The 16960-nt window shown below is 45.1% G+C and overlaps 1 protein-coding gene across 2 annotated transcripts in view; it reads left to right on the top strand.

Moving 5' to 3' along the window:
• Positions 1-1331: 1331 nt before the first annotated feature.
• The window catches only part of SORD (sorbitol dehydrogenase), a 41186-nt gene continuing 25557 nt past the window's right edge, over positions 1332-16960 (top strand). Inside the window, exons 1-2 of one of the 2 annotated variants that reach the window (XM_066276578.1) lie at positions 1332-1515; positions 14885-14918. In XM_066276578.1, coding sequence (XP_066132675.1) covers positions 1453-1515; positions 14885-14918 — 97 coding nt within the window. In that variant the 5' untranslated portion in view covers positions 1332-1452. Of the gene's footprint in view, positions 1516-9556; positions 9587-14884; positions 14919-16960 lie in introns of those variants that run through there. The other variant, XM_066276579.1, reaches the window with a different exon arrangement.

The raw sequence follows: 16960 nt of genomic DNA, 5'->3' as shown, positions 1-16960 counted from the left end.
CGTGTGGAGCATGAAGTAAGTGCCCCACAGAGTCATTTTGAAGGCTGGGGAAAGATCTCGTGGAGGAGGTGAAAGATCTGGCAGAGGGTCTGGAAAAGAGGCTAAGGGGAATAAAATCATGAATGCTGTTCTCAAAAAGAGAGGGCCCTTTATGGACTTAGTCCTGTCCAGTAGGCAGCTCTTTCCCTTTAGAGTAAAACTTCACTGTTTTTGAAGGAAGAGAAGCTCTAAGGAAGAATTTAGGCAGAAATCCTGCTTCTATCATAAGAAGCAGCGCCAATTAAGAGAAAGAGGCTTGGCCCTGGCTTGTTGGTTCAGCACTAGAGCATCGAAGAGCTTCAGCCTGGTGTGTGGAAGTCCCTGGTTCCATTCCTGGTCAGGGCACACAGGAGAAGCCACCATCTGCTTCTCCACCCTTCCCATTCCCTCTCTTTCTCTCCCCTCCCCCCCAACCTTTTGCAGCCATGGCTCGAGCAAGTTGGCCCCATGCACTGAGGATGGCTCTATGGCCTCGCCTTAGGCTCTGAAATAGTTCTGGTTGTGAAGTAACGGAGCAGCGGCTTCAGATGGGCAGAGCATGACCTGTAGGGGGCTTGTCGGTGGATCCCCCTCCGGGCGCATGCGAGAGTCTGTCTTTCTGCCTCCCTGCCTCTCACTTAATAATAAATAATAAAATAATATAATATAAAAGAGAAAAGAGGCCCACAGATTCCATTTCACAGCTCCTTTTTATTTTTGAGAATTTTGAGCTTAAGTCAAACTGAAGACATGCCAGGGAGCAAGATCTTAAATGCTCCCCATTTCACAGCTTCTTTACACTAGTGCACCAGTTCATTCATTCACTCCTCCTTGAGCCAGGCACTTTGCTGGATGCAGGGGACACAGGCTCAACACAAATGCTGCATCAGTCTGGTGTCTGCTCCTCAAAGTGTAGGCTGTGCCCCATCTGTAACCTCAGCATTTCCAATGTTAACAATAGAGACCCTCAGGCCTCTTCGCAGACCTATACTTAATCAGTTTCCGTGCTGTTCCTGAGAACCTGCCCCACGTGGCACATCCCCTCTCTTCTGCAGGTAAAGTTTGAGAACACTGGTCTGGTGGCTGTTGCCTCTGCAAGCTGTTTTCAAGGCAGCAATGGATATGAGGCTGACAGAAAGAGTGTACAGCAAATGGAAGCTGAGGACAGACTTTCTCTCCTCCAGCGGCCTCATCAGCCCCTAGGGCTCGAGCGCCTGTGGGAGCGGGGGCAGCCCCGCCCCTCCCCGCTCCTCGCGCCCCTCCCCTTTAGCCCCGCCCAAGCTGTCAGGAACGAGGAAGCCCCGCCCCCGGCCAGGCTCTCGCCGCCAAGCTCAAGCCCTGCCTCCAGCTTTTTACTCTTGACCCTCGTCTGCAGCCACCAGAACCTACACGCGTCCTGCGTACTGCAGGTTCAACCCCGGAGGCAGGAGCGACATGGCGGCGACCAAGCCCGAGAACCTCTCCCTGGTGGTACACGGCCCTGGGGACCTGCGCCTGGTAAAACGGGAAGGGGAGTGGGGAAGCCTGCGCGACCCTGCCCACTGGCCTCGGAGCCCAACAAAGGCCAGCTGGCCAGTTCCAGCCTGGCATCGGCCCTGCACCTCGGGGGTCCTGGCCACTCAGTCAGATCCCAGTTGGTTACCATGTTTGGGGGAGGGGGACAGTTGGTGGTTGGCCTTTGGTGCTAAGCTGCTTAGAGCAGGATTCTTGTCGCGTGCCTCTCGGAATTTAGCCCAAGGCTGGCACGTGGCCGGAGTCCTGGAAGGTTGTGAAATGATTGACTCCTCCCTCCTTTGCCAGTAGTCCACCTCTGTCATTGCACTTTCAGAATAAATACCAGGGAGGTGCCTGACTGAGGGCATGCCCTAAACTTTTCTGGGCAGATAGTGCAAGGTAGAAAGGGGGCCAGAGGGATATTTAAAGCTGTAGAACTCTTATTTAATCTCTCTGTCTTGGGTCTGATAAAAGCTTTGCAGAATTCCTATCATCACAAGAGTACCCGGTACTTATTAGGTACTCAGCTCCTTCCTCTTGTACTTCCAGCATAGGCCTCCGTCACCTGGTATTCCCTGTGCCTTTGCCAGACTTCTGGATCTTGAGAGTCTGTATGTCTATAAAGCTCCTTTCCTTCTTACCTCCCTTAGTCCACATCTGGTTCACTTTCCAGGCTTGTTCCTTTCTGATACTGCTCTCCTATGCCTTTAAGAGCATTATGTATGTCTCCTCTGCCCAGCCTCTGCCTCTCTTCCCTGGCTCATGAGGCCAAAGTTTAGAGAGCTTCAGAGTCAGCCCTGGGATCATGCCAGGTCTCCCTTGACAAAGTCCATTTCAGTTGGGCCTGGGATGGCAGTGGGTACATGGGGTGGGTGCCAGCCATCTCTACTGCTCCCTAACACCTTCCCCCTCAAAGAGAGCATACACCACCAGGTTCTAGATTGGAGAGACTCAGATTATCCAGATTAGCAATTTGAGAATTGTGGTCTTTCTCCGCACAGAATGCAACAATTTAAGTTAGTAGACTTTCTTTAAGCCTATCCATAGATTCTCTAGAGGTCTGTGGACCCCAGACTAGGAACTCCTGCCTTGAGCCAAGTCTCCATTTCCTCATTTGAAGTAAGTCCCATCTCTAAAGTGACAGGCTTGGTTAATTAACAGACCCCAGGCAAGAACTCAGAGGTTCAGACTTCCAGTGCTCCCTTTGCTCACCTAGAGCCTCAACCCAAGGTCCTGAATTAAAGTGACACAATTAGTCTTTACTGCTACCAACACCAGATGGTATTACAAGGAAGGGAAACTGGTATAGCTCTACACAGTTTACAGAGTGATTTCAAATTAAGTCCTTTATTCCATAAACATTTACTAGGTGAGAGACTGCCTTCCATGTGTAAAGCACTGGGCTGGGCACCCAGAGAGGAGGGCAGGCAGCCCTTAACCCCAAGCTGCTCTAGGGAGACAATAAAAGATGAAGTAAACAATAAAAATGTGAGGACTTTGATGGAGGTCACAGAGAGTAAAGGCCTCACAGGGAGGAGGCATGCCCTGGATGGATGCCGCTTGAGCTCATTCTTGAATATGTTGTAAGAAATGTCCAAACAACATGCCAGGAAATAAGGTCTGTTATGGTCCTGAAAATGCTGCTTTGCAGAGTTTTTTCTTTTTAATGGATTTTAAATTAAGGAGGTAAAGGAAATTACATGAAAATGGAAGGAAGCTAGGTGGGGATTGAATTACAGGATAGTTAGTGAGATTTTGTATTATCTTGTGGGTGATCTGCTTTAGAAGGAGGGGTCTGAAAGGAAGCATTTCAAAGGTGCTTTAACCTTGATGCATAAAAACAATGGGCAGGTTTTGCTCAGGGCAAAGATAAACTTTTTTACTAAAGAAGTTTTATAGCTGGGGTGTGACTGTTCACTGCAGTTAGGAATTTAGGATCACATCACCTTGTGAAGTTACTTTCCATAGAAGTACTTTTTTTGTTTGTAATTTCTCCTTTTGGCCATAGATCAATCTGAAGGATGTGTCAATGACCATCATTTTGGTCTGATAGTGTGGTCTCACAGTTAGGAAGGCTTGTTCCTAGGAAGTCTCGGTATCTAGATTCTCAGGGATGGGGCAATACTGTAACCATGGGATATGAGTAAGGGTGGCATTTTCTCAAAAAGAGAAGGACAGGTAAACGGAAGGCACTCAGGTCTTAGGGCCTTCACTGTGAAAAAGCACTCTGAATTATTACAGTCCTCTGAACCACTATGATCCGTTTTGCCTTCTGTCTCATTTTTCTGTATTTGGCATCTAGTATATGATAGGGTTGCAGGTGGGGGCCATGATCCCCTCCTCGTGGACAAAGGGACATTGGCAAACTAGATGTTCCAGATCACCTTCCCCCAGGCATCTGTGTGACCAACCCGGGTGTGGAAGGTCCCCTAGCTTATTTACAGTTAATCTTACATAAATCCATAAATCACTGAAAGCTGCATTTTTCCTTAATGACCACCAGCCCCCACCCTCAAATCCCCTATGTAACCCTACCTGTTAGAGAACCGGGTGCTGCTCTCGCTTAGAGACAGCCCGGCAGTTTCCTTTCATTAAAGCCTGTTACACTGGTCTTTCGGACTCTGATTGATTTGATCAGTATAACACTAACATAAGTCACAAGAAGAGTATTAACATTTTTTTTTTTACAATTTTTTTTAATTTATTCATTTTAGAGAGGAGAGAGAGAGAGAGAGAGAAAGGAGAGAGAGAGACAGGGGGGAGGAGCTGGAAGCATCAACTCCCATATGTGCCTTGACCAGGCAAGCCCAGGGTTTCAAACCGGCAACCTCAGCATTTCCGGGTTGACGCTTTATCCACTGTGCCACCACAGGTCAGGCTTAACATTTTTTTACACATGTTCAGTAACTGTAAACCATTGGACTTTGTAGAAAAATCCAAAGAGCAAGTATAATTATTCATATGACTAATATTAGCAGACAGGAAAAGATAATCAAACAAAATTAATTCTGTGTTCAATACCAATCCATAGTTATACAGGCTTTGTTGATGTCTTGGGATAGCTGCCTACCTATGATGTCAGCAGCTTCTCACTCTGGAGAACTCTTTGAATTCCCTTGTAAGCAGAGGTGAGTGTCAGAGACAGGGCTAGATGTCCATTTGTGGTAGGCACCTGATATAGTTCCTTCCAGCAAAGTTGGAGAATTTCATTTATTTATTCTTTCTAAAGAACAATATCTAAATTCTTGGTCTCCTGCGAGCTTGCTGAGAAAGAAAGCAGTTACAACCTTGGCATTTCCTTGAAGTGACTTTATTGAACATTGGCAGTAGTGTAAGATATCTTTCAATAGTGTCTATTCATAAGTTCCTTCATCAAAGTCCAGCTTAAATTCACTATGTTGTAAGAATGAATGCAAAACCAAAAAATGGTAAACCAGGGAGCAGGAGAGAAGCAAGTGGCCTTATTGGGTTGCCCATAGCCCCAACTACTCATTTTTAAAAAAACTATATTAACCTTTATAAATATTTTATAGATACCAAGTCAATTATTAATATGGATTTATTTTTATAAGACCCAGATGAAATAAAGATATGTCTGTTTTACTTAAACCAACAAACTTTTATTTACTAAGGATTAATCTTAGATCATGTGAATTTGAAAAGCATGAGTTAGTTTCTATATTTGTGAACATTTTAGAATATCCAATCCTTATATACAAATAATCACCCATTACAAATCCTTCACAAACTTTCCAAGATAAAGGACCAACTTTATTTTTATTTCCCAATGGCCATGGACCAGTATGTTTGCATTGCTGCATCTGAGTGTTGCAGTAATGTTGAGATTCTGTAAACATCTCTAAATGCTGTCAATTTGTGTACATATTGCATTACATATCAGTAGTAGTGCATTGACCACACTGAGTTCACTTTATCTCCCTTATTCCTGGTAGCTAGCTCTACCAGGTTTTAGGCACTAGCATCTGGAAAGGGAGAACAGGAATAACATAGTTCCCGTGTCCAGGGAGATAAATATCATGAAGGATTATCTATAGGATTTATGTATATCTCTAGACATTGATGCACACATAAATGTTTTATGATTAGCTATATGGGGTGAGAACAAGTTAAAAGAAAAATAATTTTAGGGTGATGGATTGATGTTTAATTATTAAGAACAGAGAAAGTCATGTGTCAGGATAAAGTTTAAACATTAATGAGTTTCAAGAAGACAATGAGTTTTCACTCTTTTAGGAAATGTATTATACCCTAGGTCAAAAGAATTGCTTTGAACCTGTAACAATATTTTTTAAAGTAAGATAATTCTGTATTTCTAATATAATATAATTAAATATCCCCTTCCTTGTATATGCATTTTACTGTTAAGATTTCTGGGTGAGGAGAGGATTTAGAAAGAGAGGTCCTTGAACACCGGCAGCCCAAGTGGTCCTGAGAATCCTCTCTCCCTGGTTAGTTTTGCCACCAGCTGACAGAGCCAGCAGCTTCTATATGATCAATGGCTTTTAAGGAGCAGCATTTACTATGAGTGAATACGTACCCGCTAATTAACCTTTAATACCTGAGCTGGACTTATCAGTCAGTTTAAATAGAATTTAAAAGTCCTTCTGAAAAAGGGAAGACTGGGTTGTAGCAAATGGCCCAAAGAAATAGCTCCCTTCCCTTTATATTCATTATGTTTCAGCATTAAAGCAAAACCCAAACTGGATAAACAACAGAAAATTAAATCCAGCACATACTGTTTTATAGCAAGGCAGTTCCTTTGTCTGCAAAAGCTAAACTTTTCTTTTCAATGTCCTAGTACTGCAGAGAGACATAGTAAGAGTTCACCTTACTCTGAGGGGGAACACTAGAATTATGGGGAGGGGGAAAGGTTCTCTTTTAAAATTGCATGGCAAAAAATTAAGAAGAAATATGTACTCATATATCTGGAAGACATGTTCAGATTTTGTGGAGTGATATCCAGCTCAATAGCTTTTTTTAGAATGTAACTGTTCAGTTACATAGGCCTGAACACGGTGAGCGCGTATTCAATGTTACTGACAACTAGAACAGCAATTCTTAACCAATGTGCTGCAAGAATTTCTAAAATATGCGATACTTGACTGTTTAGTCAGGGACACTGACCTCTTTTCCCTTAAATTGTCAAATAAGCATGACCAGGCAGTGGCGCAGTGGATAGAGGGGCAGTCAGGGATGCTGAGGACCCAGGTTTGAAACCTTGAGGTCTCAAGCTTGAGTGCAGGCTCACCAGCTTGAGCACGGGATTGCTGGCTTTAGCATGGGATCATAGACATGACCCCATGTTTGCTGGCTTGAGCCCAAAAGTTGCTGGATTGAGCCCAAGGTCACTGGCTTGGCTGGAGCCTCCCAGTCAAGGCACATATGAATAACTAAGGTGCCGCAACTATGAGTTGATGCTTCTCATCTCTCTCCCTTCCTGTCTGTTTCTGTCTGTCCCTTTCTCTAAAAAAAAATTGTCAAATGAAAGAATGACAACTGCTGACACAATAGCCATCTGGTGTGAATGAATTAAAATTATACCTATTTTTTTGGTCAGGTCATCAAAAAATAAATTTTTTGGTGTGACACAAAATTTTAGTAATTAGTTTATGAGTCTCATGAGATGACAAGGGTTGAAAATCACTGGACTAGGTCACCCAACAAAGCTCAGAGACTTTGTATTTTATTGTCACAGCTGAGAATTAAATAATCCTTTACTCTTCCTGAATGGATTCAGTTCTAGGTGATGGGGAAGCTCAAAGGAGAGGAAGGGGCCACCTTCCCGGCCTGGGAGGATAGGGAAGCCTTCTTGCAGGTTTTTGCTTCAGTCTGTTCTCATGATTCATCTCTGAGTCTCTTCCCCTGATCCACCTAATGGAGAGCTCCACCTGGATGTCTTCAGACATCATAATCCCAACACATCAGACCTAAATCTCCCCCAGTTCCCACATGAATTAGGAAGTCATCCCAAATTTCCCCTTATTTCCACCTCATGTGGGATCTTTTTTTTTTTTTACACAGAGACAGAGAGAGAGTCAGAGAGAGGGATAAATAGGGACAGATACACAGGAATGAAGAGAGATAAGAAGCATCAATCATCAGTTTTTTGTTGTGACACCTTAGTTGTTCATTGATTGCTTTCTCATATGTGCCTTGACCGTGGGCCTTCAGCAGACTGAGTAACCCCTTGCTCGAGCCAGTGACCTTGGGTCCAAGCTGGTGAGCTTTGCTCAAGCTGGCAACCTCAGGGTCTTGAACCTGGGTCCTCCACATCCCAGTCCGACGCTCTATCCACTGCGCCACCGCCTGGTCAGGCTCATGTGGGATCTTGAAGGAGGAAAGGGATCATCCAGTGGTGAAACGGTTTCCCGGAGGTCAGCGAGTGAGTGCAGGGTGGGTTGAGAATTCAGGAGGCTTGGATTCTAGGACACTGAGAGCCTGGGCTGGAGGCCAGCTGAATGGACTTTGGGAGAGTGTCCGACCCTTCTATTTTGACGTTGTTTGCCAGGACCAATGCCAAGAACAAAGCCTCTCACGAAAAAATGCCTGACTGGGAAACCTTTGGATTTTCCTCCCACCCTCAAAACACCCTTCGGGCTCTCCAGGGAGGCAAAATTGAGGAGGGAGAGGGGAGCAAAACTAAGGTGTCCTGCTCTGCTTTCCTTACACATGCAGGTCAGCCAACCAACTGGTTGACAGCAGACCTGGCGAGTTGGAAAAGGTGGGCTTTGAGGACCTGGCACATCGATGATCACCTCGGTGGCCTGCCTGCTGCCCCTCACTTTAAGGCAGGGGGTATGGTTTTTATACTCTATCTACAATTGATAGACTGAAGCCCCAAACATTGCTGGAATCCTGCTTTACATTCTTTCATATTCCAGCCTTTAAAGGAGCAGTCAAATTCTCCTAATATTGACATGGAAACAAGGGAAATACACTTTTCTCCAAAAAATGAAAACTACCCTTTCAAAAGGAAAAGGACAAGGCTGTCCAGAGCTGGCTCAACCATACTGTGAGTTAGTTAAAGAAAAAGAACTTTGGTTTTCTTTATTTTGTAATAAAAGCTAACTTATTTACTCTGAGTCGGGTACTCTCTTTTATGATTATCTTCATTAAACAGAGGAGGAAATCGAGGGCATCAAGAGGTTATGTAATTACCCTGAGGCCATGCAGCAGGTGGAAGAGAACCTGGGTTTGTACATGAACAGGCAATTCTAGGCTCTGCGTTCACCACTGCATCACTCAGGTTGGCTAGAGGAGGGAAAAGCCATCTTCCCCTGATTTCACATGTTGAGACCAGTGCTACAACCCATGTAAGATGTACTGAGGGCATGAACTCAGATGTGCAGGTGAAAATAAGGGAAAGAGGACCCTTAAGATATACTTAGAAATCTGTGTAGGCTAATTTGAGAAAATGCATTTAGAAAAGGCAAGGTAACATTTAGGATGCTAGAGACACTTGAAATGATTCCATGTTCCCAAGGTACTCCCTGAAGTATTTTCATGATTTAATCAGGGTTGGGGATGGGGGAGGGGAAAGACCTCTAAGAGATAGAATGGACCGTATGTATATATGGACTATTTGACTTACGGAAAAATGCTAGGAAACTGACATACTGTATTCTCTATGTATAAGACATACCTTAATTTTGGGGCCCAAAATTTGAAAAAAAAAAAGTATTACACTAAGTTATTGAACTCAAGTTTTAGTCATCATAAAATTCATACAATTCCTCATCACTGTCAAAACTCCCATCCATTTGCTTGTCCTCATCTGTGTCTGATGACGAATCACTGTTTTCATATATTGCCTCGTCCTCAGTTCCATTTATGGCGTTTGAAATACCACACTTATTAAATGACTTGACAACGATCTCAATCTTGATATTATCCCAGGTACAAACTCCTATAGTTCATTTCTTCACTCTTCCTGCTGGTGTCAAATTGTCCCCAGAAGACTTCATCCCTTGGTTCCATTTGTTTCTCATGGCAGCTTTGAAGGGCTTGTTAATGCTGACATCAAGTGGTTGGAGCTGAGATGTCAAGTCTCCAGGTATGACAGCAAGTTTTGTTTTCTGCTCTGCAGCAATCTTTTTTGTGTTTTTTGTTATGTGTGCCCTGAACTGATCAAGCACCAATAGGGCAGGTTTGCATAAGAGAGCCCACCTGGTCTCCTTCTCCAAACTTTCTCAAACCAGATCTTCATCCCATTCTGACTCATCCAACCCTTGTCATGAATGTGAACAATCACTCCTTGAGGAATATCTTCTGTTGGCATTGTTTTGCATTTGAAAATCAGCATAAGAGGCAGCTTGATTCCATCGGCACAATAAGCTAGAACAAGTGTATAATGGCTCTTTTCATGTCCACTTGTCTTCACAGTTACAGTTTTCACCCCCTTCTTATCAACAGTTCTGTTACTTAGGACATCATATTGAAGGGGAACTTTGTCCGTATTTGCAATCTGTCTCAACTTAAACTGATGTGTCTTCTGACATTGAATGGCAAAACGATGAAATTCAAGGGCCCTCTGCTCATAGCTTCCAGGCATCTTTTGGGCTAGTCTGATGTGTGTACACATGTTTAGTCCATTCTGTTTCATGAACCTGAAGCACCAATTGTGTCCTCCTTTGAAATCAGTAACTTCTTTTTCATCAGCAATTCTTCTTGCCTTGTGCTGAACCATTTTTTGTGGATGCAGGAATTCCAATTGCCCTTTGCTCTTCAATCCATATCTTCAATTCCCTCTCTAAATCAGGCCATTTTGCTGGCTTGCCTCTCATGGCCTTCTTCTGCCATGGCATTTTCAGTAGGGTTTCTTCTTCCTGTAGCCAGTCTTGGATTGATGTCTCAGTTGGAGGAGGACCAAACTTACATTCAGCAGCACGATTTCCATTTACTTTTGCAAACTGGATCACTTTTAACTTGAATTCAGCACTGTAAAAAAATCTTTTCTGAGCCATTTCAGGGCAGAGCGTGGCAAAACATAACCTACTGTAATATACCAGTAACAACTGCAAAATAGCGCAAAGACAAGCATGAAAAAACAGGAAATGCAAGTAAAAAAAATCTACAATCACTGTATAAGACGCATCCAGTTTTTTGACCCCAACTTTTTTGGTAAAGGGTACATCTTGTACATGGGGAAATATGATAACTACAATAAAGAACAGTCACTCAACTCTTCTTAATCTCCCTATCACTTATCATTCTCAGATGAGAAGTGCTATTTAGAAAACCTTGAATATGCCAGATTGGACTGTGGGGATAAAAGTGAACGTTCTGTATCTCAGAGAAGCTAAGAAACTTCGATAAATGAGAAATAAGATAAATGAAAGAATATCACCGCCGAAATTTTAGACACAAAAGATGACTAAGAAAACAGGACTGTAGCCAACATCACCAACAAAAATCAAGGAACCATGAACAAAACGCAAGGTTTTTTTAGTAACTATGCTGTGATAACTTTCTAAAACATTATGAGCTCCCCAGCTGTGCTTACGATAATATTTACAAACTTAAGAGCTGATCTTAACATGGTCTTGTGCTCAGGTGGCATGTCTCCCGCCGAGAGGGGAGTCAGGAGGGAGCCAAGCTGAGTTGTATGGGTGATTAGAGTTAGTAAGAAAGAGGACAGAAAAGGAAAGTTGGTTTATGGGGAGAGGTATAATTTTTTGCTACTAAGGAAAAACCACGCTGTTGGCACAGCACCCTCTAGTGTCTAGGAAAGTCACTGCAGCCTTGCTCCTGTGGTAAGATCAAAGCTGGTGTACTCTGTTAACGCCAGCATATATTTCCAGTAGTAAATACATGTGCCTAACAGTTGTGAGCTGGACTCTTATCCCCTCTCCACCCTCAAATGGAGTGTTCAGACCTGGCCTGGTTGGAGGCAAGCTCTGAAGAGTATGCTCTGGAATTCTCTCAATGCCTGGGAAGTTGTCTACTAGCGCCTTTAGGGGGCAGGGTGGGGTGCTAGTCCATGTATAAAATAAAGGCCTGTTTTTGTGTGTGTGGGTTTTTTTTTTTGTATTTTTCTGAAGTTGGAAACGGGGAGGCAGTTAGACTCCTGCATGCGCCCAACCAGGATCCACCTGGCATGCCCACCAGGGGCGTTGCTCTGCCACAACCAGAGCCATTCTAGCACCTGAGGCAGAGGCCATGGAGCCATCCTCAGCGCCCGGGCCATCTTTTGCTCCAATGGAGCCTCGGCTGCGGGAGGGGAAGAGAGAGACAGAGAGGAAGGAAAGGAGGAGGGGTGGAGAAGCAGATGGGCGCTTCTCCTGTGTGCCCTGGCCGGGAATCGAACCTGGGACTCCCGCACGCCAGGTCGACGCTCTACCACTGAGCCAACCAGCCAGGGCCAATAAAGGCCTGTTTTAACCTACAGTTTAACATTTCACTCAGTTAGTAGAGTGTTGGCCTGGTGTGCAGATGTTCCCAGTTCAATCCTTGGTTATGGGCACACGTGAGAAGTGACCATATGCTTCTCCCCCCTCCCTCTCTCCTTTGTCTCTCTTCCCCTCTTGCAGCCAGTGGCTCGGTTGGTTCAAGCGTCCCAGATAGGGGTTGCCAGGTGCATCCCAGTTGGGAGCGCATATGGGAGTCTGTCTATCTGTCCTCCTCTTAATTAAAAAAAAATTTTTTTTCACTCAATCTAATAGAAACATAACTACACAGCAGTCCCTGATGTATAATGTCAGATCTGGGACCAGAAATTTTTTGAAAAAGATTTCAGTGATGGCTATCCGAGTTGCCCATTTCTACTATATGTGCTACTAAAGCAAGTACCTGGGTCTTCCTTTTCTAAGTAGATTTCCTACCCCCTTCTCTCCTTCCCTCCTGTCTTCCCCCCTTCCTTCCTTCCTTCCTTCCTTCCTTCCTTCCTTCCTTCCTTCCTTCCTTCCTTCCTTCCTTCCTTCCTTCCTTCCTTCCTTCTTCCCTCCCTCCCTCCCTCCCTCCCTCCCTCCTTTTCTTCCTTCTAGAAGTAGCCAGTTTAAACTATTAAGAGATGAAAAACTGCCTGGAGCCCAGTCTGTCTGCCCAGGTCAGTTGCTTTGAGTGCAGCTCTGCCATTTACTACCTTAGATTTACCATGGGCAGTTTGCTAAATCTCACCGTTCTCAGTCTTGTATGCCAAATGGGATTCTAATAGAGGGTAGCACACAGGCTGTTGTGAGGGTTAATGGAGGTGAAGCATGGACAGCACTTAGCACAGGACCTGACACAAAGAAGTTGGTCAGCACCAGCATGATCACTTTGGGCATTGTTTCATGGAGACAAGGAGCTCAAATTAGCATTGAGCTACTTCAACAAAAAGGGCTGGTTATCCGAGATGAACGAGAACTTCAGACCTTCCATGGAAACACTATTATGGAAAATGGATATTTAACCAGTATAATAAGTCCACCAGATTTGGGACAGAGCACTGTACATGGTTCTGAAGAGATTGAAGGCATGGTCTTTGGCATCAAGGTTAATTTTTTTTTTTTTTCATTTTTCCAAAGCTGGAAACGGGGAGGCAGTCAGACAGACTCCCGCATGCGCCTGACCGGGATCCACCCGGCATGCCCACCAGGGGGCGATGTTCTGCCCCTCTGGGGCGTCACTCTGTTGCATCCAGAGCCATTGTAGCGCCTGAGGCAGAGGCCACAGAGCCATCCCCAGCGCCCGGGCCATCTTTGCTCCAATGGAGCCTCGGCTGCAGGAGGGGAAGAGGGAGACAGAGAGGAAGGAGAGGGGGACGGGTGGAGAAGCAGATGGGCGCTTCTCCTGTGTGCCCTGGCCGGGAATCGAACCTGGGACTCCTGCACGCCAGGCCGATGCTCTACCGCTGAGCCAACCGGCCAGGGCCAAGGTTAATATCTTATTAGCGAAATAGGCCCAGTGTTGTCTGCTTTTGCCTATAAAAGCATCTTGGGGAGGCTTTCAGAAGGAAGCTAGTTTTGGGTAGTGTCTCCTCCCAGAGTGTTCTGCATGGGGCCCAGCTTCGACCTTCTCATCAGCCAATTGATGGCTCCTTGCACAACCCCTGAAGTAGAAAAGTAACATTCCACGTTGGGGGTGCAGTGTAATGCACTGAGGTAGGTTTGGGTATCAGACACATCTGGGTTTAGCTGTAATTTATCTACTCTCTGGCAGCATGATCTTGACCAAGTTATTAAACTTGCCAGCCTCAGGTCTCTCATGCAAACTTGGCATGTACCATGTTGTGTGTAAATTTCAGAACACTGTCTGGCACATAGATGGTGCTATGAACATTTCTATCCCTTCTTCTAGGCTGCCTTCAAAGAATTAATACAATAAAAACTTGGATTTGGCCACTCACGCTCATCACCAAGAATTTCCTAGCCAGTTGGCACTGAAGGAAAATACTTATAGCTATGAACACTGGAATAACTCAGATTGCTGTTTTAACCTGTGAGAGTTCAAAATACAGGCCATGTGTTCTCAGGGGGCCTCTAAAATTCCACATGGGATGTTTTGAAAGGGGGGACCACGTGAGGGTGTGTGCCCTGCTGTACAGGAAAAAGAGCAGCCTCAGACTACAACCCGTGGAGCTGCTCTCGTGCAGCTGCTAGAAATACCTTTCCCTGTGCAAGTTTGCCAGACCAAGCAAGTGTGTTTTTAACAATGCGTTTTCAGGAGAGCAGGATCTGATAGGGAAGGCAGATCTAGGGAAGCAGCCTAATCATCCTTTCTGTCTGGGGAATGTACATAGCGTACTTTTTTCCTGAGTCCTGGGCAAAGGGCCCCATTGAATGGGGTGAGGACAGCACTACTCAGTGTAGCCCCTCACACATCCACCCAGCAACAGTATAGCCTGAGCCTTTGGTAATTCTGAGAAGAAATATTTAAATGGCCCTGGCCGGTTGGCTCAGCGGTAGAGTGTCGGCCCGGCGTGCAGGAGTCCCGGGTTCGATTCCCGGCCAGGGCACACAGGAGAGGCGCCCATTTGCTTCTCCACCCCTCCCCCTCTCCTTCCTCTCTGTCTCTCTCCTCCCCTCCCACAGCCAAGGCTCCATTGGAGCAAGGATGGCCCAGGCGCTGGATATGGCTCTGTGGCCTCTTCCTCAGGCGCTAGAGTGGCTCTGGTCGCAACAGAGTGACGCCCCGGATGGGCAAAGCATCGCCCCCTGGTGGGCATGCCGGGTGGATCCCGGTCCGGCGCATGCGGGAGTCTGTCTGACTGCCTCCCCGTTTTCAGCTTCGGAAAAATGAAAAAAAAAAAAAAGAGAGAGAGAAAAAAAAGAAATATTTAAGTGAAACTCCACTTCAATTTTTAAAAAATTGAAAATGTCCATATATGCATGTTAAATGACTTTTCTTTCTTTCTTTTTGTTTTCTCCCTTAGGAGAACTACCCTATCCCTGAGCCAGGCCCAAATGGTAGGTCCTTGGGATACTCAACTTTTATTTTCTTGTTTCCCTGAAGACAGATGTACATTACTACTCCCTCACCCTTCTTCTGCTCAATTTATACGTCTGCCTCTATTTAAACTATGCTTTTTGTTAGGCTTTGCAGTGAGTCCACTGTCCACAGCATGACTGGATAGACTCTACTAGCCTGCTGTGTCCAGTAGAAGAAACAGTGGTAGAACAAGAACAGTTTCCATATAAGACTACTGGCTTGTCCCAAAGAGTTGTTTTATTTAATTTTAATTTTAATTTTTTTTTATTTATTCATTTTTAGAGAGGAGAGAGAGACAGAGAGGAAGAGAGAGGAGAGAGAGAGAGAGAAGGGGGGAGGAGCAGGAAGCATCAACTCCCATATGTGCCTTGACCAGGCAAGCCCAGGGTTTCGAACCGGCGACCTCAGCATTTCCAGGTCGATGCTTTATCCACTGCACCACCACAAGTCAGGCCCCAAAGAGTTTTTGTCATAAAGTGTCTTCAATTTATGGACCAAATGCAGAATTATTCTTTTGACCTTAGGTTAATCTATCTACTATAAGCCATTATTTGGGTGACTAAATTCAAATTTTGAAAAGTAGCAAGTCTACAGAACTTAATGTTTTAGTTAGGAAAGGGAGCATCATTCCTGGAAGACCAGGACCTTCTGTCCAGTGGGGATGGGAGGAGCTGGCTGCATGGAGCCTACCCTGCCCCACTGCCCCAATCAACCAGGTGCAGAAAGTGCGTGTGCACACTGGGTCAGGGTTTCTGCCACATTTGTTCCCCTCTTTCTGGCTTCTCTCTGTGAGGTGGCAGCTGAGTTACACACACATTTCTTGGGTGGTGCCTGTACCTAAGGAAATTGTGCCACCCTATTAGCTGAGGCAGATCCCTTCTGACAGTTTTCTAATTCCTCCCATCCCTGGACTCCCACTTTATGATCTGCAGGACCCTGCTGGGAGCAAGGGGCAGAGGGTTTACAAATAGCTCACCTTACACCCAGCCAGTTAGTTCCCCTTTCTGTTCATGAGGAGTTGGGGATCTGCCTTACCCCACACCTGTAGTTTCTGTGTGAACATCAGATTGAAGGTAGCTTCCATGGAGAGAGCTTTGCTACTCAAATGCCAGTTGGGTTATTGGGTCAGTGCTAAAAATACAAACAAGAGCTGTTTCTATCAGTACTTAGCAAACAACATGTATTTAGGCCTAATTGTTTCCTCTTCCTTTAAGTGCCCTGACTGGGTATTGAACCTTAAACATTTGCATATCAGGATGATGCTTTACCAACCAAGCTGTCCAGCCAAGGGCCCACGCTTTTTTATTTTTTATTTTTTATTTTTTTATTTATTTTATTTTAGCAACGAGAAAAAGAGAGACAGAGACAGGAAGGGAGAGAGATGAGAAGCATCAACTCATAGTTGCAGCACTTCAGTTGTTCATTGATTACTTCTCATATGGGCCTTGACTGGGGGACTCCAGCTAAGCCAATGATTCTTTTTTTTTTTTTTTTTTTTTTAAATGTGCCTTGACCGCGGGTCTTCAGCAGACCGAGTAACCCCTTGCTTGAGCCAGCGACGTTGGGCTCAAGCTGGTGAGCTTTTGCTCAAACCAGATGAGCCCGCACTCAAGCTGGTGACCTCGGGGTCTCAAACCTGAGTCTTCCGCATCCCAGTCTGAGGCTCTATCCACTGCGCCAATTCCTGGTCAGCCTGAGCCAATGATTCTTGCTCAAGCCAGCAACTTTCAGCTGCAAGCTAGCGACCATGGGATCATGTTGATGATTCCATGCCCAACCTGGTGACATTGGGGTTTTGAACCTGGGACTTCAGTATCCCAGGTTGATGCTCTATCCACTGCACCACAGGTGCAAGCTATCATTTTTAGAGAAGGGAAAGAGACAGCTCACTTTGTCCTGAAAGGTTGGTGTTGATTCTAGAGGTAGCCAAACCAGGGTTATCTCAGACTCAAAGCGCTCTGGTAAAGCTTTTCTCCCCAGAAGCAGCATTCTACTTTCCCTTTTTTTTTTTTTTTTTTAA

Source organism: Saccopteryx bilineata, chromosome 4 (assembly GCF_036850765.1).
Source record: "Saccopteryx bilineata isolate mSacBil1 chromosome 4, mSacBil1_pri_phased_curated, whole genome shotgun sequence".
NCBI lineage: Eukaryota > Metazoa > Chordata > Mammalia > Chiroptera > Emballonuridae > Saccopteryx > Saccopteryx bilineata.
This window is presented reverse-complemented; position numbering and strand designations above follow the sequence as displayed.